Below are 22,556 nucleotides of genomic sequence, written 5' to 3'. Positions count from 1 at the left end.
GGGCTGGGATTACCCAATCTAGAATTATATCATAACATTTGTGTTTTGAGTTGGATTAAGGACTAGATACTCTTAGAAGATGAAAAAATGATGTATATCGAAGGATGTGGTTTAAATTTAGGATGGCATGCATATATTAGTTACGGAACCAATAAGGAAATCAAACAATTTAAACAGCATTATATTAGGAATTCCTTATTGAATATCTGGAACAAATATAAGAGACAGCTGTATAGATAATTACCTAAATGGACATCCTCGCAGAAGGTGTACCACAAGAAGGGGGGAAAATAACAAATATTTGGTTAAGATATGAGAATCTACTAAGTGAAAGTGGAGAAATAGGGGGTTTAAAGAGTAAAGATGAGATACTGGTATTGGATCCTCAATTTACCTGGTTTAACTACTAGCAAATTAGAGAAGATTGGAAAAGGGATAAGATGACATTTGGCATAGAAAGTAAGGAGTCAGAATTTGATAAGATCATCAAAGGAAGCAGGACTAAACTAATCAAAAATTCTACAAATATTTGTTAAGTATGGAAATGTTAGATGAATCACTGAAAACTAATATGATAAAATGGGTTCAAAATATTGGGAAAGAAATACCTATGTCTAGTTGGGAGAATACTTGGAAAAGAACCCTACAGTTTACTATATGTAATAACTTAAAAGAGAACTATTATAAAATGTTCTATATATGGTACATGACCCCAACTAGGCATGCTAAAATAGCCAAACATGGTAACCCAACCTGCTGGAAATGTAAGCAAAAAGGTGGTTCCTTCTACCATCTTTGGTGGCAGTCCACAGTAGTTAAAAAAAATGGAAATTGATACATAAAAATATAGTCTGTACATTAAAAAAACATACCGTTGAACCCAGAATTATTTTTGCTGAACATAACTGATGGAATACAGGACAACTTGGTTCAAGACGAAGTAAGTACTTTATTGTACATGATTACGGCTGATTTGGGCAAAGAATTGGAAATCCAGCAGTATTCCAACAATAAGAGAATGGCGTTTGAAGCTGAATGAACTAGCGACCTCAGACATGATATCAATGTCGAAAAATAATAGAACTTTGCAACAATATGAAGAGAAATGGGGTAAAATTTCAAAATTATGGGAAGTTAGCTGTAATGATGCATGATAGATAGGCTTAACAATTTTTTTTCATTCATCTGTTATATATCTTTCTTGTCTTAAAAAAAAAGATGTGGTTACAACAATCATCCCTGCACTTGGATTTAAATAAAGTAATAAATTGATGAACTAAGAATTATACAACACTTATAGAAGATCAAGAAGCCCTCACCACCACACTAATCTTTTTCACCAGATCATCATTAGGTTGTTCAGTATCCTTAGCAGAACGCTACTCCACATTCCACCTCTGACTTTTAAGGTCCAAGTGTGTGTGCATAGAACAAAAATTTCTAGATGGTTTGCTTTCATTACTCATGTACCAGAAATGACTGGCAATTAATTATTCTTGGTAGAGTGAGAGTGTTAACTTGATTTAAATGTGGTCATGCCACCTGGAGTGCTATTTCTGGCAGAAAGGTAAGCTATAAATTAAATTAGTTAAGCAATACAAACTAGAATAACACTGTGGTGATGGAATCTGTGGCTAAGATACTGATATGATCAGAAGACAGTATTGGTTTAAATCTAATATCAGTTACATCTCTGCCCAGGGAGATCAGAATGGCTCCCTCCTTGATGGTCTTCCACAGATGAAGACCTATCTGTTCACACAGGTATTTAGGGAATTGCTATAAGGACAGGCTGGGATGTTGGACCATTTTCAAAATTTGATAGTTTTTTTCTCTATATATTGTTTTATCTTTTTAAAATATCTTTTATTCTTTTAATAACTATCTGTTTTAATACCATAATAATTTAATTCCTTTTTAATGTATGTTTTTTAAAAAATGTTTTTACTTGTACTGTTTTTAAGGCTCTGAGTCCCAGTCCTGGGAAAATAGCGGGATACAAATAAAAATAAAAATAAAAATAATAATAATAATAATAATAATACATCTCAGGTAATCTCTGTGTTTTGCATTGGTTTGTGTATTATCCTGCAGCAGGTTTTTCTCACTAAGTGTATGGATGTAACAGGTTCAATATTTTTTTGCTTCCGTTTCTTTTAGACTTCTTATATTTAAAATTTTTATTAGTATATTGGTAAATATAAGTTGTAATGTGAAAAATCATTTTGGCATCAGAGTGCATTGAAGGTGGCTCTGTGCCTTGCTTTTAGATCTTTGCTTTCAGATCATTTTATAATAGTAATGTGAACAAAACTATCATGTTACTACAGACAGTGAATTGCAATGGATAAAATAATATTCACAGTCAGAAGTAATGGGATCATTTGTGTTTTACATTTGGCAGTTAATATAGCTGGCTGTATGTCTAGATGTGTGAGATTACAAATAAATATCACACATAAGGTAATGAAATATAGATCAACAGAGTAAACATTCATTAAATAGACTGACAGGAATGTGTCTGCGTTGCTAATGACATGCTCAGAAGGGGAGATATTTTATCAAGTGTTTTATTGAAATATGTGTCACATACCTGTCATCAAAACAATTGAATTGTGGGAAAGGATTGATTTCTTCTTCTTCTTCTTCTTCTTCTTCTTCTTCTTCTTCTTCTTCTTATTCTTATTCTTATTCTTCTTCTTCATTATCATGTCTTTATCCATAAAATGTATTTTAAATGCATGATGTTTCATTTTGTTTATTTGCTAGAATTTCCAAGCAAGGCAATGAAAACACCTGATAAGGTGTTCAGCTGTCCTATTTATGTACTAATGGTCTTCTTCAACAGCTGTTGATATCCAGGGAGCCATTACTAGTTATGAGGAAATTCTCAACCCATGCCCCCTTTTTCCACACTTAAATAGCCACAGCCATCAACAAAAATGTACACACAGCACACTGTTCTTGCCAATGGAGCACTAATACAGTTGGGCCTATGTAGCAATCATTTCTGCATCCACGGCCTGAAAATATTCAGAAAATAATTCCAAAAAGCAAACTTTGCTTTTGCCATTTTATATAAGGGACACCATTTTACTACTCTATTGTATATAATGGGACTGGAGCATTCACGGATTTTGGTACATCCACAGGGTGTCCTGCAATCAAACCCCAGTGAATACCAAGGACCCACTGTACTGTGGCATGCACTGATGCAAATAGTGTCTATACTGCGCTCATCAGACCCTAGAAGAGACCCAGTATGGTGCAGATGCAACCTTGGATCTGGGTGTTTTAAGGCTACTGCTTTATCTTCCACACTAACTTACCTCACAAAATGGGTATGAAGATACTGTAAAATGGTATGATTCCAGAGCATCCTTCTAGAACGGGTGGCAAGGACAAATACTCCTCTATTGTGTTTTATAATGTTTCACTTATTCTGCACCATCTATTTGTGCTGAGTAATTTGCTGTGGTGCTATTTAAGCTTTCTGCTGTCAGAAAACTCACTTTAGTGTCTGCCAAGGAGAACCCTTGAACATCAACCATAACAACTGTCTTGTGGCAACGGGTTCTGGTGTACATGACAAAAATTATCACTCTGACTAGGTCTGTTGAGCCTCTCAAAATGAGAGCTCATGATTGCACACAGCTCTTTCAGCAAAGTTTATCCCTAAGTTCAACACAATATTTTATATTGGACTTTTTATATAGAATTCTCCAATACACCCTAAAGAGACTCCAATATTCACTGGGTCACAATCTGAAATGTACTGTTCTTGTTTATGAATAAACATAGAAAACTGTGGCAGCCCCTGCAGTTCACAGATGAAAACTGGGACACAGTTGGTCAAGCAACATCAGAGTATGGTCAAGATGACAAAAATTATTAATGAAGAAGAACAGAAGCTAGGAGAGGGCAAGGTTTCCTCCTCTCCTCTCCCTGCTGAGTTAATTGAGTACAAAGTACATTTGTATTTTGAATCCAGTTTGCAGCACTGGAGTAATGTGAGGACAAATGGGGAAAGTGGAAAGAAGAGAGAGCAATGGACATTTTTAAAAGAGTTGAACAGGGGAACGACAATCCAGTCCTTGCCAAATTGGGACAGTTGGGGGGGTGGTATGCAGTCCATCTCCAATAAAGTGAGAAACAGCTTTGCTACTGATTTCAGTGGATGAAAGATTGCCCTCTGTTATCAATGATATATGTACAGAAAGTGTAAAAAGCCTTGATGCATAGCTATGATGGCATCTTCAACATATCTGCAAAGATTGTAAGAAATTACGCAAGTGTGAAAGCTGCTGGATTAGGCATTTTTCTGGTTTTAAAAAAGAAATAAAGCAGCAAGTGGAAATAAGTAACATGGTTGGGGGGAAATACTAAATTTTTTTTACGAATAAGGTCATATCAAAACAATGCAATGAGTATGCATGTTTTGATTAAGGGTAGCAGATAAATTAATAGAAGAATTGAATCATCAACCACAACTTTGGGGTAGTCATGGGCATATTCAGAGGGTGAATTTGCTGTGTCATAGAGTGCAGCCTTATGCATTCCTAGTTAAAACCCACTCCTAAACCATTCAGTGGGATATCAAGTAAGTGGGTACTCAAATGGAGCCTTAGTCCTGCAGCAAATTGTATGTATGATCAGGCTTTTAGAACTTAATTCTGTATTAATGCTCTGTTGCTGTTGCTGCTGCTGCTGCTGCTGCTGCTGTTGCTATTGCTTTTTTTTCCTCTTTCTGTTGTCTTATAGAGACGGGCAACAAGAAGCTAAAAAGCACGATACAGAGAAGCACAGAAACAGGAATGGCTGCGGAAATGAGAAGTCGGATGGTCCGACAACCAAGTCGGGAATCAACTGATGGAAGTATCAACAGTTACAGCTCAGAGGGAAAGTAAGTTGACGCCTTCTATACTCAGGACCATGGTGCCCTTTAGGTAAATTAGACATTTATGCTGCTGGCTGCATATCTATTAGAGGATGTCAAGAGGTCAGCAGTTGATCCGGTTTTTTACAGGTGCTTCTGTTTACTGTGCTGCGACAGGAGGTGATTCAGCCCTGAAGATATAGGAGAGACAGGCAAGCTTTTGAAGAGAGGCAGCAGCAACAGGGCTTGTGCAGTGATAGCTGGTGGGGCTGTGAATCTATTGTGGATTTTGACCAAGAGTGTAAAGGAGCTGTCCAAGATGCTTAATCATTTCCCCAAAATATGTGTAGGAGTGTGGGATCACTCTTAGGTTAAATTCCAGACCAGATTCACCATCCCATTGACATGGATGCCACCAGCCATTGCCATGATTATCTATATCAGAAAGGGGAGGAGAGCAGATATAATTGTGACATCTTTGACCTAAAAGCCACATTATCCTACTATGGATGGATAGATAGGGAACTGTATTTACTCAGTGGTGAAAAAAATGAATTTTGGATATCCTCGGGGTCTCCTGATTTTTTTAAACAACAGTGTAAAAGCTTTGGTAAGCATTGACAGCCCAGGGCTCAAATTAAGCCCTGGTCCCAATGTAGAATTTAAGCTAACTTGCTACTTTACTGAGTGAAAGATTTATTGTCTTCATGCCTCCTTTTGATGTGAATCAACTAGTCTGAGATGCCCTAATTTTACATTAAGTATTGGAATACTCAACTATTATACTGAAATTTTCTGCTAGAGTTGCACACAGGTATATATTTGGCAGAATGGTCACTCAGAGACACTCAAGGAGCATCATCTAAATATGATGAACAGTCAGGGGCAGCATCTATAGATAAAGGCTTTCAGCCTCAGTTAGTGTTAAGTGGGTGATGCATCTGGAAGTTTGTGTTGAATTTTTAATTTCATTTTAGAAAAATTAAAATTGTAACAATGCCTGCTTGGTCAGTCTTATCTATACCATCTATGAAATGAGAGCTATCCCGTGCTGATTACATACAATGAATGCAAAAATTTGCTGCAACCCTCTTATTCTTCACACATTTGACAGTGGCCTGTGATTCAGGGCAGGCTTCTGGTTTTTGCTGTAAGGCTGGATCTAGCAGTTAGGGATTGGAGGGAATTGGCTGCTTAAGGAAACTGATTTTGGCTATCATCAAATGGCAGAAAATTGCTGATCATTTGACTAATTATCTACACATAATTCAGGGAGGAGGAAAGGCACTTGTGGGATGTTCTGCCTCAAGTGGCAAAATCATGTGACTGGCCAGAAGTACTTAGCACCTTGAGTAAAGAGTGTCCACTGTTTGTTGCTGTGCGTCAGGCCTTGGGCAGTTTGGCTATCTCTCCTCTACTCATGAATGGACTAGTTCACATGTATATGAAATATGTCAAGAAATATGATGCAGTCACTGCTGATAAGAGAGGTATTCTTCACACCTTATATTTGACTACACTACATTCCAGTAAACATTTTAGCCTGAGCTGTAGGAGATGCAGTCTGGTCTTTCTTGTCCTTTTGATGAAATACTGCACCATTAAGTAGACTATTGTTATTATAACATTCTCCCCAAGAGGTATGGGAATGAATAAACACACTGTTCTCTTTCTTCATTTCATTTGTTTTCTTCATGGCTGTCCATCTGGAACAGGAAAGCTTTGTCAAAACACTAAAAATCCAATGAACTATGGGTCATTTTTTGTTCTGTTTGTTTTACTGCAGCCTAATATTTCCTGGAGTCAGACTGGGTGCTGACAGTCAGTTCAGTGATTTCCTTGACGGATTGGGCCCTGCCCAGCTAGTAGGCCGACAGACTTTGGCGACCCCTGCCATGGGTAAGATAGATTTCTTTTCCTTCACAAGTTATATGTTTTATGATGCAGTGCCATTCACTCCAGTGCCTGCTCTATTCTGTGTTAAATAACCCTAATACCTTAGTAACCTCATTAATTTCTTGTATGTGGAGCTTCTTTTGAATAATATTTGGAAACTTCCATTGGTATAGAATGTTCAAAAGTTACTTTTTTGGACTACAACTCCCCAATTTTCTAAATAGCCAAGCTGACTGGAGGGACTCTGAGAAGTGTAGTCCAGATAAGTAATTTATCCATTCTCCAACACAATGCATCACTACCAAATTATTATCAGAGACTGATTGCTCAAGGCAGAGGCAACATCAAGGGTTACTGTAATTGAGCATCTACTGAAGCTAACACTTCCTACTGGGCCTTGTTGCTTCTACCTGTCCTCACTGAGTGAACACTTGGTGAGAAGAGCAAGAAGAAAAGAATACTGTGTTTTATTATTCTTTCTTTCTTATTCTGAGAGGTGGTGCTGATTGTACCTAAGGGGACTGGTGTGTGAATAGAGCAGGTGGTGCAGCTCATGCTGAGAGCATTTTAACCAGCAGTCTCATAAAGCATAGAACCAGCCCTGGATCAGAGTATGTTGTGATATTGTTCAAAGTTCTGAGTGTGTGGTTGTCCTGTTTTACAGCAGGCAAACACCTGAGTGTATAACCACAGAGGCTGACCAGGGGGAAGTTAGGCCAGTTCCAAAGTGGTACTGGTGTCCATATAAGCAGAATAGTCCCAAATCTAAGAAGGAAGTTGCCAGAGAGATTCGCTCAAAGTCATGCCAGGGGTCAGGTTCACAAGAGGCCAAGGAAATCACACATAGGAGGCACTGGTTCTATTGTTTGCAGCACCAAAATGGCCTTGGCTGAGATAATATAGAGGCAGCAGTAGATTAGCACATCTGGTCTCATTGGTGCTGTTTGCTCCGCGAGGGAGCCGCAGCAGGCAAACCGCGCGACTCCTGCGCAGAGCAAAAAAGAAGCTCCAAAATGGAGCTTCTTCCTGTGGCACAGTTATGATGCCGCGAGGCGCCAATGGCGCACTTGCGACGTCATAAGCGACGTGCGACATGCGGACGCACAGCGTCCGCTACATCAATATGGCAGCGGCCGTGTGGAACGGCTGCCGCCATATTGTACGTATTCACTACGTACTAGGGTTAGGGGGGGTGCAGAAGCACCGCCCCTTCCTAACCCTAATACATAGTGAATACGTACAAAATGGCAGTTTGTAACCTGCCATTAACTGGCATAGTTTACTTAAGGTGGAGGAGATTGTTTCTGTCATCTTATGACAGAATGCAGAGACTCCATTTCTTCCTTCAGCTGCTGTCTAGGGTGGACCCAGCTCTACATCTGTCTCAACAGGGCTGCCAGCCTCCTCTGGCTCGTCTTCCTGGCACTCCTCTTGTCCTTCTTCATTTGAGGAGGTCCCCTCCAGGTAAAATAGTACAATGGTGGCCTCCCAGATCCAGGGGTTCTTGTATAGCAATGGGATGGGAATTTGCAAATATCCCAAATGGGATCAAAATTGGCATTCCCAACCCATTTGGGAATTGGTGTGGGGGAAAAGAAAACAAAATTCCCACAGCTTTGCCAAGATATCCCTCCCCCCAACCCAAAGCTACACAGCATTTTTGAAAAATGCTCAGCTTTTCCAGATGACATGTAGTGAGTACTGTTTTTCCACTGCTTTCCCTCTGTTCTTCCTCCCAGCCCAAAGGTTGTGCATAAATCATCAGTTGTGAAAAGATGTTCCAGCTCTCAAACCCCTGAGGTGTGGGTGAGGGTAGGAAGAAAGTTGCCAGAATGTTGACAGCTAGAGTTGCAGCCTCTAGCCATGATTTTTGGGAAAGACTGGAGGAGGCATGCAAAGGAAAGTTACTGAGTGGGGAGGAAGTTGCTGATGTTTGGCAACTGACAATCTAGTTTCTCTTTTACCCACAACTTCCCTCCCTCCAAGCCCCGACTCTGACAATAGGCTGTGAAAAAGACATTTTAGTTGTCAAAGTAGGTGTGGAAGGAGGAAATAGAAATGGTTTTCACAGTCAAGATTTATGTGAAAGACTGGGGCTTGAGGGGAGGGAAGATGTGAAGAAAACAAAAATTAGATTATTAGCTGCCAAACATCCACAACTCCCTCTTCCCATCTTTCACAGAAACCCTGAGTAGAGGCTTTGAGAAGACATTTCAGTTGTCAAACCAGGGGTTGCAGTGGGGGAAGGAATCTGAAGCATTTTTCCTACAGCCTCTAGTCAAGATTTCTGTGAAAGATAGGAGTGGGGTTTAACTTGCAGATGTTTGGCAGCTGACAATCCAGTTTCTGTTTTTCCTCCAATGTCCTGTTTCCCCACTCCCCACCAAACCCCAGTTGTTCACAGAAATCCTGACTAGAGGCTGTGAAAAGACTTTTTACTTTCTTCTCCTCTCCTTTCCCCCAGCTGTTTTAACAGCTGAACCATAAGCCTTTTGTCAGGATTAGGGCTTGAAGGAAGGGAAGTGAAAAGATGTTTCAAAGCTCTGACTTGGAAACATAGGTGCGTTACAGACCGCCTGTTTGTGGCGGCCTGTATCCAGCCCTTTCCCCACCAGATCAGGGCCTCAGCTGCCTCTGAGGCCCCGATCCGCCGCTTTCCAGGCCGTGGGGAAGTGGCAAAAGGCTGCTTCCCCGCAGCCTGGAAAGGGGTGTCCTTGGGGCTTCATGCCCCAAGGACACCCGACGTCAGCGGGGATGTTGAGAAAGGGGGCGCTTGGCCCCTTTCTGCTTTGTGTCGCTGGCGCAGCCATCTGAAGGAGCTCCTTTGGCTACGTGGCACCAGGACATCACTTCCACGCCGCCCCATGTAGAATGGATGCCACCATTTTTTACGTCCCCAGGACGTACTAGGGTTAGGGCCATAGATAGCTTCTTACGTTCCTAAGAGAAAGGGTAGGGCAGGGGAGAACAGAAGAGTAAAATTTGTCCTAGCTCATGTCTTCATTGGCTCAGCCTAGCGTAAAAAGAGAAATACTGTGAGAATAAGCAATACCTCTTCTCTTTCCTAAGAGTACCTGACATTGCAAATGTCTTGGAGATCAGAGAAAAAGGTGGAGGCAGGGGGGCTTCCACATGTTAGTGAATGCTTTGTCACTTCCATTAGACAAAGTCGCTTGATATACTTGAACTTCTGATCCTGGCATAAGAGCTGATTGCATCAAAGAAAGAGAACATTTAGCTGCTTCATTCAAATGGATACTGCAGGCTTGAGTTCCCTCTTATGGCTCTATTCCAGACTTCTTATGTGCCAGGTTGCTTGAACTGCTCTGGGTTGCATTTCCCCCCTTCTTTATTTTTTTTATTTTGTCTTATTGATTTATTTACAGCATTTTAATTCTGCCCTTTAGCCTGAAGTTTTCAAGCCACTGAACAACACAATTTCATGGCTCAGATCCAGACATGCCCTTCTATGAACGGGGGTGAAGGGAGGGGGCATTGATCCAAAGGAGCCTCCTGCTGCTGACAGAAGCAATTTTGGTAAAGTTATTTGGGATGCTTCACCTTTCCTCCTACAAACCTGGCTTACTATCCTACAAACTTCAACATTTCAGTGAGGGCCAGGGATTGCAGAGGAAAGGGGAAATATTTCATGATATATTCATGTCATCTCTGGATGCAGGCCCTCAGTCTGAATGTATGATATAATCAACATAAATAAGCATTACTATGATAATAAAAGAGAAAGCAAAGATGGCAAGGAATGTGCTTAAAAGCCTTTCCACAGAGTCGGCAAGTCATTGAAGTGGATGAAGGGGGAAAGAAATTTGTGTGTAGTCCCTTGCTAACAATTTTGTAGGACTTACTTCTAAGAAATCTCCCTGAGGATCAGGCTGGAAATATCATCCAAGTAACTAACAGGTTACATAGTGTCATTAGATGACAAGTCTTTTTACTTGTATGTTACATTTGTGCTTCTTCCAAGTGTCTCCTTTGTCAGAATGGATGATGGAAAAAATAGGCCTTTGAGATGATTCCACAGGGTTTTTCATATGCTCTTGAACTGTACTAATTAAATGCTTTACCATACCCATGCAGACAGAAAGGTAGCATGTCAGCAAGATTTTGAGCCTGGTTCTTTGTGTTTAAATGGGACTTGGATAGAATAGCTCTTCAACAACAACAACAAAAATGGCTTCAAACAGAGAACTGTCTGCTAACCATTCTTCAAGTCAAGGGCTGTGATATATACGTAGTGTTCCCTTTCATCTCAGAGATAATCTGAGGTGAGTGTGGAACCAGAAGCATTGTTAGGAGTTCATTATTTTCCTCCCCATGTTCTCCAAGTCAACATTGGCTGCATCTGCATTGCAGAATTAATGCAATCAACGCAGCTCTTTATCACCTTATTCATTCAGATATGTATTAGCTGATAAGCTAGCGTCTTGGGTTTGGAAAACCTCAAAATACATTATATTACAGAAGGCTATTTGGCATGTTATAAATTCATATTAATAAGACTGCATATGAAATCACCGATAACCTGCTAGTTGTTTGTCACTGCACTTCTAAATTCCGTTCATTTATGGTTTATGGAGAAAACCAAAATGGGCTCTCTGAGTGATATTTTCTTTCCACTGACTGCTGGCTTTAATTTTTCATAGACTCTGGGGAGCTTCTAACCTAGAAAACCAACAGAGACCTTTTTTCCCTTAAAAAGAAACATTTTTAGAAGACTCCTATTATACCTGAGATGTGAATCACTTCTGGATGGAAAGGGGCTGTGGTGACCCCTGTGCTGTGGCACTCCCTGCTGAGGCCTGGTAGGCAGAGAAATTAGGGAGCATATATCTGGATAAACACCATGTATGCACTTGGGATTTAACTGAGGAAAATATGCTGTGAGTTGGAGCCTGTAAGTGTAAAACTGATTGCCAGTAGGTAAGGCTCTTTTAAAAGAGGGGGGGGAGAAATCTTGCTGATTTCTCTTGCAAATCTTGAACGCTACTGCTCTCCCACACATTTAGTATATTTATAGTTGTAAGCCATTCTAGGTTTTCCTCTTTCATAGATGAAGCACATATAATAGGGAAATAACAGGTTTACTAAAATATCAAATAGTGGAAGCACCTGCCCTCCCTGGTACCCAGTTGTGCAGTTCTTTTTAAAAAAGTTTATTTGTGTAATCCACAACACTCTGGTCTTAGAAAAACCTAGGGTTGTGGTCTTCATGCCAATGATTGCCCTACAATACCAGTATCAGTACCAGGCATGATGGGACAGTTGCTGAAGCCTATGAGCCCTGCAGGAGCCACAGTTGGCACCAACCTCCCCATTATCTTTTTTTTAAAAACAAAGAAAAATGTTTACAATGTTTTTATGGCCTACAATGACTAACTTCATTATTAGGCCAAGCCATTGCGAGCTTCATAATCTTCGATGCCCTCCAGATGTTATAGACTGAAACGCCCTCCCTCACCACTTGTTATATTGTGTAGAGCTGACGGGAATTCTATACTCTGCCAGACAAAATGTGTGGTTGCTTTGGCACTGGGACTTGCAGTGGCTGCTTTAAGCTATAACATGGGATTTGCAGTGCTTCCACTTCTGTCCTGCCATTCTCCTCATCAGAGGTTTGCTCCCTCAGTAAAAAGATAGGTCAAAGGATGCCCAAGAGTTAAACAGCTTGTTTCTCCTGAGAACTGGTTTCTCATGGCACCATCACCTGTGAGCAATAATGAGCTCACATTCCAAACAGTTATGGGGCACCACTAATGAGCTCACATTCCAGAATGAACAGCCAGAGAATCTTTGAGAATCCGCAATATCAGAGATGCCAGCCAGCACCGTGTTTTGCTAAATGCTGAGAAAGTCACAATACTGTGTTTTTATTATATTCTCATAAAGTTATGATACAGTGGGCCTTTTGTATCTGCTGGGGTTTGGTTCCAGGACACCTCCTTCCCCATGAATACACAAATGTATGGGTGCAGTTATATACAATGGTGTAGTAAAATGGTGTCCCTTACATAAAATTGGGAAATCAAGATTTCCTTTTTATATATTTTTTAAAAAATTCAATCTGTGGCTACAGAGAGATGACTGTATAGCACGTTCACATATAATGTCTGCAGTTAATCACTTATGCAGGGTATTTTGTTTGTTAGTAAACAAATATCTTATAAGTTGTACTCCATAGCTCATTGGTAGTGTTCAGACAGGCTGAAAGATGTCTGCCTGTCTGGTCCATCTTTCTTGTGGGAAATGGCTATGTGCACTGTACGTTTTCTCAAATATTTCTTTTCCCCATCTTATCAATAAAACTGGATCTGACTTATCACTTTCTTGGCCTCTCCAGATAAGACTAGAGAATATAGGAGTTGACCTGTATTGACCAATAATAATCTGAACAACAATATTATTATTGTGAAGTCGAAGGCTTTCATGGCTGGCATTCTTTCTTTTTTTTGTGTGTGGGGGGGGTTTTTGGGCTATGTGGCCAAGTTCTAGAAGAGTTTATTCCTGACATTTCGCCAGCATCTGTGACTGGCATCTTCAAATATATTATTATTATTATTATTATTATTATTATTATTATTATTGGGCTACTAGTTGCTCAATTCACCTGCTGTCTGCAGCAGATAGCAGCTGTACTTCCTTTTGCCCAGCACTTCTTTTTTTTTTTTTACAGAGAATACCTAGTGACTGGACTGATTTCAGTGCTGCCACCCAGCACACTGTAACCTTTGCATTGGAGAACTAGAGAAAACTAAGGAGGCACAGTGGGAAGGTGGAGGGAGGCACTAGTTGTAGTCCTACATGGCTCAAAATAGCATGGGGGAGGGGGGAATTCAGGGGCTATATGGCCAGTTGGGGGGGTTGGAATTACAGAAGGAGGAAGGAAATCGCAATCTCTACAATGCTCAAAAAGGGACATAGCAAGCATAAAAGAAACTTACACATGTATATGCCTCTAACAGGATGCCAGCTACTAGCAGCAGCTTGTTCAGCCCCTTTTAAACTTAGCACTGGTCTTACTGTAGAGGCTGGTTCCTATTTTAAATATCTGTAAAAATGCCCTTAATATCCAGGTACAATTGGGAATAACCTATCAGTCCTTTTACCTCTCCATAGGGTTTTCATATCCTCAAAGTTCTACTGGGCTCAGGGTCTTTTCAGTTCAGGAATTTAAATTCATGAGGAAATAACTCAAAGCCATTTCTGTTGTGAACTTGATAAAAAATAAAACATTTTCTATTACCTGCTGAAGCAATAGGTTAAAGTTTTGATAAAATGTCTTTTAAAACAAAACTTTAAGGCTTAAAAACAGTACTTCTGTGAGTATCAGTAGGACCATTGTTGTACTAATATTACACTAATAACACAGGTAACTTCATACCCTCTTTTAGGTGATATACAGATTGGAATGGTGGATAAGAAAGGCCAGTTAGAAGTAGAAGTCATCAGAGCCCGAGGCCTGACACAAAAGCCTGGTTCTAAATCTACCCCAGGTAAGTACAACATTGCATAGTGAATGCTTGATTTTATGATGTGCAGCACATTTCACCAATCCATCATGGTGATGCAGGACTTGGTGCCCATCCTTCTCAGTCCTATAATATCTCATGAGCCACTACTTTCTGCCACTTCCTTTCTTCATAAACATCATTTGTTCTAGAAATATATTCTGCTGTCCTTCTAATAATTCTGGAGCAAGAAACTGGATATCCCAGGCATTGCCAAGAAATTACAGTGTTTAGCATATTACTGCAATCCCCATTGTTTATTCCAGGAGCTGCTTGGAATGTAGCTGGTTTGGAGGTATCAAATCACATAAGCCCAATCCATCCAACCCTCTAAGAAAGCTCTCAAGAAGAATGGAAGTGGTGGCCAGAAAAATGACATAGGGAAGGCATAATCACTTCCCATTCTCTTGCTACAGGGAGCTCCATAATCTTTGAAGCAGTGTGTGAATGTGGTGGATGCCACAACCACATTGAGTCATGTGGTTGTGGCATCCACCACATTATAAAATTTGACAGAACTGTTGAATGAATGATTTGGGATTTGGCAGAGACGTACTGAAATACATGTTTACCCTCAGTTCACCTCCTTAGCTGGCACACCAGCGTGTGTGTGTGTGTGTGTGTATGTGTGTGCATTTTATATTTTCATCTGTCTTGAATTTAAAAATCATGTTATCAGAAATTCCCTCTTAAGGATTTGGGGAAAATACAAAGAGACTTAACCCCACAAGAAGCCTTTTGTAAGAGAGAGTTAAGAGAGGATAATTGGATAAAATATTGAGATTTATTAGAGAAAGTTACATGGAAGTGAAAGATTAAAGACATGCAACAACTGGAAGGGGAAGGTTTCAAAATGCAATAGCTAAATTTTTACCAGCTATAGGACAGAGTGAAAGAGGACTTAAAGGAAGCCCAATATGCAGGGGTGACATCAGAATTTGAAACACTATTATGTTCAAATGATAACCACTTAATTAGTAAGATGTATAATTAGTAATTAGTAATATATACTAAGAGTTTATTTAGAAGAAGAACAGATAAAAGAATATTTGGTTAGTTGGGCAATCAATTTGGGACATGCTATTCAAATGATCAGTGGGAAGGCATCTGGATTAAAGGTTCAATATTCACCTGCTCATGCAATCTTAAAGAGAATTTTCATAAAATGATATTTAAATAGTATTTGACTCCAGATCAATTGGCTAAAATGTATAAAGGCACAAGGAACACCTGTAGGAAGGGCATAGGATCATTCTCCCATATGTGGTGGAAATGTAAAAAAGCAAAGAGATGTTGGTTTTAAATAAATGGACACAAAAGGTTCTAGGATATAAGATATCTCTGAATTATATTTATTAAATTTTATAAATCTAGAAGATCAAAAAGCATTAGAATATAGAAATTTTATAAGTTATTTAGTTACAACACCAAGATTGGTCTTTGCAATATATTGAAGACTGATATCATACTGACATGTATGGAATGGTTAGAGAATGTTATGGAACTTAATTCGTTAATTAGCTAAATTAACAAATTTGGTCAAAAGGAATTCAATAAAGTCCTTTTTTAAAAATGTGGAAACTTTTATAGAATTTATAAATCAAAGAGGGGAAAGTACGATATTAGCATGATAGGATTTGAGATGTAAGTAGAAGTACTTATTTTTAGGATTGAAACACAGACCTTTGATAATGAAAAAGCTATATTGTATAAAGGATGATAAGAAAATAAGAAGAGAAACTTAGGACAATAGTTAGGTTACGGTTGGAGAGAAGCGATAAATCATTATTTTTAAGGGGGAGGACAATTGGAGGTAAGGATTGTAATGTGTTTTTATGTGTGTGTGTGTTTATGTATTTATTTGTGTTTATGCTTGCCTATTATGTATTGTTGTGCTTTTGTTATGTTTGAACAGTGAATAAAAATTATTTTAAAGAAAAATCTATATTTTCAACAGCATCCAAAACAACAAATAGTGTAGGCATTTGATAAACATTGGGGCTAAACAGATGGCAGCTAAGGAATGGCTTGGCACCGTCCCTTTGCTTGCCGGGTTTGGGATACGGCAACCGCATGCCATGCCCCCAACCCAGATGGTTCCCGACACAAAAAGTGACAGCAGAAAGCCGCTCCTTTTAGTGCTGGGGAAAAGGTGCCCTTGCTGCTGTGGCAGCATTTTTTTGGGCGTTTCTTCGGCGCAGCATGTGCAAAAGCTGTGCCACAAATGACGCAACACTGCCCGCCATGCAGTCAGGCAGGTGGTGTAACACTGCTTTGGGAGTGGAGTCAGGCCATGTGGCATGAGGTCAACATGCCCTCACTCCACCCCGATGCCAGCTCATAGTGCCGGTTTGTAAAGACTCATTGTCAGTCAGTTCTTCAGACGTTATGCTGAAAGAAGCAGTTTTACCTTGTTCAGCTTTTAAAACTGGTCATGGAATAGTCCCCAAAACTAGGAAAAAAATTCCATTGCCATGTGAGTAAAGTGTTTTAAAATGACATCACTGAAAAACATAAAGGACAAAAGAAAAGCAAAATTAGGGTCACCAAGTCAGAGCAACTGAGTTTTTTTCAGAGGCACAAAGGTGAAAGATTGACACAATCTCAAGAGAAACCAGAGTGTATATGTGAAAATATGAAATAAAATTATAAAATTCAAAAGTCCACAATATCCACAGAAAATTTTAAAAAAAGCAGAGGCACAAAGGTACTTTATGCAAGTCAATAAATTGCAGCATTCTAGTTGGGAGAACAAAAACTCATAAACAGAGTCACTGGTATAATTAAACCTACTATTTTCAGAACATCTATTGTGAGGAATGGAATCATTTTCCACTTCAATTCTTTTGTACTAAAACAATAAACCCTCATAGAAAGACCAATTTCTTTTAAGCATTGTTTCCTGTTCCATGAATAGTCTCAATTCTAGCAGGCCTTCTTTTAAAAAAATACTGTATATTTCAGGTAATGAACTGTGGGCAACTGATGCCAAACCTTTTTTAAAAAAGTGTGTGGGGGGTGTGTGTGTGTTTTGTTTGTTTTTGAATAAATACTTGGATTATGGCTAGGGATGGAAAGAATATATGAAAATATTCAGAAAATGATTGAAAAATATGTTTTTGGAGAGCTGATTGAGAAACGTTGATGAGAAGAATGCTAGACAGATGAGAATTTTATGAGAATAGGTTCAGGATATATTCTGTGCAAAATTCATGCATGGTGGTTTGGTACAGGAAATACAATTTTCTGCTCTGAAAAATAACATTTCTATGCAGAATGTGCTGTAAATAGGAGATTTATTTTGCACAGAAAATGCATTTGGTTAATTTGCATAGAAAACATTTTCTGTACAGGAAACAGCATGTATGTGTGTGTGTGTGCAGAAATATTATTTTCTGTGTAGAAAATGCTATTCCCTATGCAGAAAACACTGTTTTCTGTTCAAAACAGTTACATGCATTTCTTTGCAGAGAATACATCCCCATTTCTGAATAGGCTTTGAAAACTGCACGGTTGTCAAATACCTTCTTTCAGTGGAAAGAAATTTTTAAGATTACTTGTTGTTTCCTTTGAGAAACATAACTTGCTGAATGGTTACATCTCTAATTATGACACAGAGACAGCTCTCTATGGATTCTTCAGGAGATACCACTGGTAGGATTCCAGAACTTAGATCATCATGCAAGCCAAGTAAAAGGAGCTTCTCAAATAGGAGTAGGTCTTTCCTAAGGTTATTGCAGATTTATCATGCAGCATAAGAAGGAGCTTCTCCAAAGGAGAAGAGTGTCTCTTCATTTCATTCTCCACGTTTTGTTCTCCAGCATACCTGTGATTATTTTTTAAATTTATTGGGTGATGTCATTGTGCTTTTATTTTTCTGGTGTAAATGTCTTGACAATAAAGTAATACATCGCTTAAGATTTAGCAACTGACACTCCTTGTACATTGCAGCTCCATATGTGAAAGTATATCTGTTGGAAAATGGGGCTTGTATGGCCAAGAAGAAGACAAGAATTGCCAGAAAAACTCTTGATCCTTTATATCAACAGACATTGGTTTTTGATGAAAGTCCTCATGGTAAAGTCCTTCAGGTCAGTATTTAATGCTTCTGTTTACAGCAGTTTTCCTGATAGGTGGGCATCTCTAACAAAACTCATTAAAGTTTGGTGACTTAAGTGCTTCTAGTTTAAGCAGACGGAGCTGATACAAAGAGGAGCAAGGTGCTTTATAGGTTGGCTGCAGCTTCTTGAGTCGAAGTAGCTTTCATCAGCAATTACACTAATTATGATGCATTCTGTTTAGAGAAGTGTGTTGGTTTTCACTGTTGCTGCTTGTTAAAGCAGATATTAATGTACACACCCCTGGGGGGGGGGGGGCAAACCACAAGAATCTCAAGTGCCTTCACAAACAAGAATTCCAATGTTAGTCCTTCAACATGTCCTGAGGAACACACTTCCTTAGATGGGTGTTGATTCTGTCTATTGTCTTTCCAGGTGATAGTCTGGGGAGATTATGGTCGAATGGATCACAAATGTTTCATGGGAGTTGCACAGATCTTGCTGGAAGAACTCGATTTGTCCAGTGTGGTCATCGGCTGGTATAAATTATTTCCACCCTCCTCCCTGGTGGATCCAACTTTGACTCCTCTGACTCGCAGGGCTTCCCAGTCATCTCTGGAAAGTTCAACTGGGCCTCCCTGCATTCGATCTTAGTGAACACAATAGAAGGAGCTCCTTAATAAAATCATCATCACACAGAATAACTAATGGGGGGAAAGCTACTGACAACAATGAGGAGCATTTTTGAAAAGAGACAATCATCACTTCAATTTTGCCTGTAGTAGTTTATCCAAAAATATGCCTCTGTGTTAAAAGGGTGGCTAAAATTGATCGAACAAAACATTATATGAAGATACAGTCAGCCCATCTACCCTAATTTCCCTGATTCGTCTGATAATCATACTGAGGAGGGACCTTTCAAAATTAAACTGGAACCATGCATTCTTTCAACAGTTCACCCACTCCCCCCCCCTTTTCTTCACAGAGACCACAAACAGTGTTAACTTCCTGGTGTCTGTACATGTTAACTTGCTTTTGCTGTGTTATTCTGCCTGTTTTGTAAAAATTGTCATGATGCTAACAGAGACCCTTCCTTTCTTTTTCTAAAACAAACCAAAAAGGGCTGAAGTACATCTCTGTAAGCATCTCCAGAAGTATTCACATGCCAGAATTATCATACAATGCGAATAATAGCCACATTGCCCCTCCATTCTAGTTGTTCATAGTCTTAACACAGGTGGAAAACCAGAATAAATGACCAATTGAAACTTTAGTTTACCTGTCATATTTTTTCATTGTAAAAAAATGAATATATTTGCATTACACATCATAGTTTTTTATGTTTGAATTTTGATTTTGCATGAAGAAAATCCGCAACTGCAACTACTGCTGAAGACTTGATTTTAAAAAGCAGCTTTTTTGTTTCGACATTGACAATTACATTTGTAAAACATACCAGGCCCATGACAAAAGTCTTAATGTTCATGTGTGCAAATGTACAATTGACTTTAAAATGTGGACCAGAAAGGGAGTTAAGCATCCAACATTTTCAGTTGTACTGAGACTTTCCTGATGATCCATGTGTCACTTTTGACACGCTTGTCTGCCCTGGTTAGAGCATGGTATGAGTTGTTCAGTGTTTCACTGGAAATTCCAATTGAAATATTCTGCACTTACTAATGTTTAGTTTTTTAAAAAAAAATCAAATTTCAGTTTACATTTATTTGAGATTGATGCAAGCACAAAGCTTGGTTTTTAACAAAAGTAATTTTACTTTTAAGGGTGGGGGTAGATACAGTAACAAAAAAAACCTTGCATTTTGTTCATCTTGGTTCTTTCTTAGTCTTGAAATCCCTTGTGTTTTTCTGTAAATGTGCTAAAAAAACTGCAGAATGTGCAGGTGCATTGAAAAGTTCTCCTTCTTTTTATGGTGATCTCACAAAATAGAGCAGCATGACTTGGAACTGTTCAAAGCTGCATGCACGTTTTTGTAATAAAAAAGAAAAAAGGAAAAGGAAAAAAGAGGGGGGAAAAACAAAAGAGATTATTTAATAATGTATGTTAGTTCCACATAGGCCAGGTTGTATGTTGCATGTACTTGTACAGTTTGCTCGTAATTACTCTAATGAAGTAACCAAGAAATCTAAGCCATCCATTTTTTCTTATAGACATTTTGCAGGTTTTAGCCAGGCTGTCAGTTAGTCTGGTGCTAAATGTCTATAGATGGACTTTATTTTTTACCCTATGGAAAACGTGATGTAGTATGGACCAAATTCCTTCTACTAAATATTTTGGTGTAGATTCCTACTGTGGGGCTGTAACACATGTAGAAACTGTGGACACAATTAAGTTTTCCTTCATAGACATAACTGCCTGCACCAAGTGAACTATTTATTATTGTTAATATTATTTAATATTGCCAGAACTATTCTGCCCATGTTTCCATGGGGCACAGATTGATTACTGCTCGACCTGCTGAGCAGGAAGAACTGAAGCATTGGTGCACTACTAGATTCTCTTCTGTCTTGTAGTGGCCAAATAAATAAACTAATGATAATTCGGTAGTACCTTTCTATTTTGACCACTTGTCTTAACATTTCCCTGTGCTTTTAAATGAAACTTCAAACTCATGTTATGTAGACATGTTTAATAAAATTTCCTTTTCATGTTCAGTGTAGTCATTGTTTTGTGTTCAATGATGAGGGAAAGTTACCTATGTAGAGACAAAGTGCAACAACAAATCATCACAACTCATTCTTTTGGTTAATGTGAAGGTAGGAATTCTCTTTCAGCCATGCAGTGACCAAAATCACCCCCCCCCCACCCCGGCTGCCTTGTAAGTATTGCAGCACCCCACCACCACCATGTAGCAATTTCCTCTACATCAGAAAGCAAAGTGATCACAGGGATGCATCCAGGTAGCTGGGCATTCTTCAACAGGTATCCACAGTGTGCCCTAAGGACTGGAGCGTGGCTTTGGTGTGTCTTCTGGACTCTTAGGACGCATGCATCATTGAAACACCATACCTCCACTGTGACTCGAAGCAGCTTTATTTTGGCTGTCTGTAACGACCATAATATGGTAACTAGGAGGCACCTCATGCATGGGGTCACTCATTCCTAGGGTCACCAGGGGCTGAAGCCAATTCAATGGCAGTTAAAAACAAATCACTTTAACTGATATGCCTTCATCCTATGGAATCCTGGGATTTGTAGCTTGATGGCTTCCTTAGCATTCTCTAGTGCATTCCCCACAAATTCACAACCAGAGTGCTCTGGCAGAGTAGTCTAATAACCCCACAAAACTACAAATCCCAGGATTCCATAGAACTGATCTGTCACAAAGTGCTATAAATCTGTTCCAATTTTGCACCTTCTGTTTCTTCTGACTTCCACACCTAACAACAACTCCACACAAAATCCCCCTCCCTCAGGTCTCTGACTCCAGCTGCTGATTCCTACAGACTCTCTTCTAGCTTGTCATACTTCACTTTTTCCAATCCTCCCTTTCAAACTCTTAGCCAATCACCTCCCACATTCTGAGCATACTCTATCCACCTCCCAACAGACCACTTACCAAAACCTAATATACTACAGTCACATTTATGCAACACCATAAAATATGCCTTACTGTAATTCACATAATACAGTATATACACAATAACATTTATAAAGACTGCAGAACATCACTCTGTGCCAGCTGAATGCAAGTCATGAAGCTATTAAACGTTCATTGCTTTTGTCAGGGCAGAGAAAGTCAGCACATAACCGTAGATGGCAACTTCTGTGAGTAACTTTGCTTCCACATGATGGGTTCGTGCTTCTAGTAAACGGAAACACCTTACGCAGCTGTTCCATTTCTTCTTTGGTGGACTTAAGTTACACATTCATGACTGGTTTGTATTCACAATCCCTATATGCTCACTATGAGAACCAGTGTGGCATAGTGTTTTTTTGTGCTGAGCTACAACTCTGAAGACCAGGACTTGATTCCCAGCTTGGCTATGAAACTCACTGGGTGACCTTGGGCAAGTCACATGCTCTCAACCTCAGGGGAAGACAATGGTCAACCTCCTCTGAACAAACCTTGCCAAGGAAACCCCAGGACACCCCTTCCTGCAATCAATCTCTGGTGCAAGGGAGAATTGCAAAAGGGGCCCTGTTCCTGATTGTCACACCAGAGATCGTTCTTGGGAGGGTGTG

At 39.4% G+C, this 22,556-nt stretch overlaps 1 protein-coding gene across 50 annotated transcripts in view; it reads left to right on the top strand.

Annotated features, from left to right (window-relative positions):
• RIMS1 (regulating synaptic membrane exocytosis 1) overlaps nucleotides 1-21,025 on the top strand; it is a 330,044-nt gene extending 309,019 nt beyond the window's left edge. For all 50 annotated transcript variants that reach the window (XM_089530919.1, XM_089530918.1, XM_089530966.1 and 47 more), the window contains 5 exons: nucleotides 4,762-4,903; nucleotides 6,663-6,775; nucleotides 14,179-14,280; nucleotides 18,247-18,386; nucleotides 18,789-21,025. In XM_089530919.1, coding sequence (XP_089387045.1) covers nucleotides 4,762-4,903; nucleotides 6,663-6,775; nucleotides 14,179-14,280; nucleotides 18,247-18,386; nucleotides 18,789-19,007 — 716 coding nt within the window. In that variant the 3' untranslated portion in view covers nucleotides 19,008-21,025. The remainder of the gene's footprint in view (nucleotides 1-4,761; nucleotides 4,904-6,662; nucleotides 6,776-14,178; nucleotides 14,281-18,246; nucleotides 18,387-18,788) is intronic.
• Nucleotides 21,026-22,556: the final 1,531 nt, after the last annotated feature.

The sequence above is a fragment of the Sceloporus occidentalis genome, unplaced genomic scaffold, assembly GCF_023333645.1.
Source record: "Sceloporus occidentalis isolate IW3139 unplaced genomic scaffold, rSceOcc1.0.p SCAF_6, whole genome shotgun sequence".
Taxonomy (NCBI): Eukaryota; Metazoa; Chordata; class Lepidosauria; order Squamata; family Phrynosomatidae; genus Sceloporus; species Sceloporus occidentalis.
This window is presented reverse-complemented; position numbering and strand designations above follow the sequence as displayed.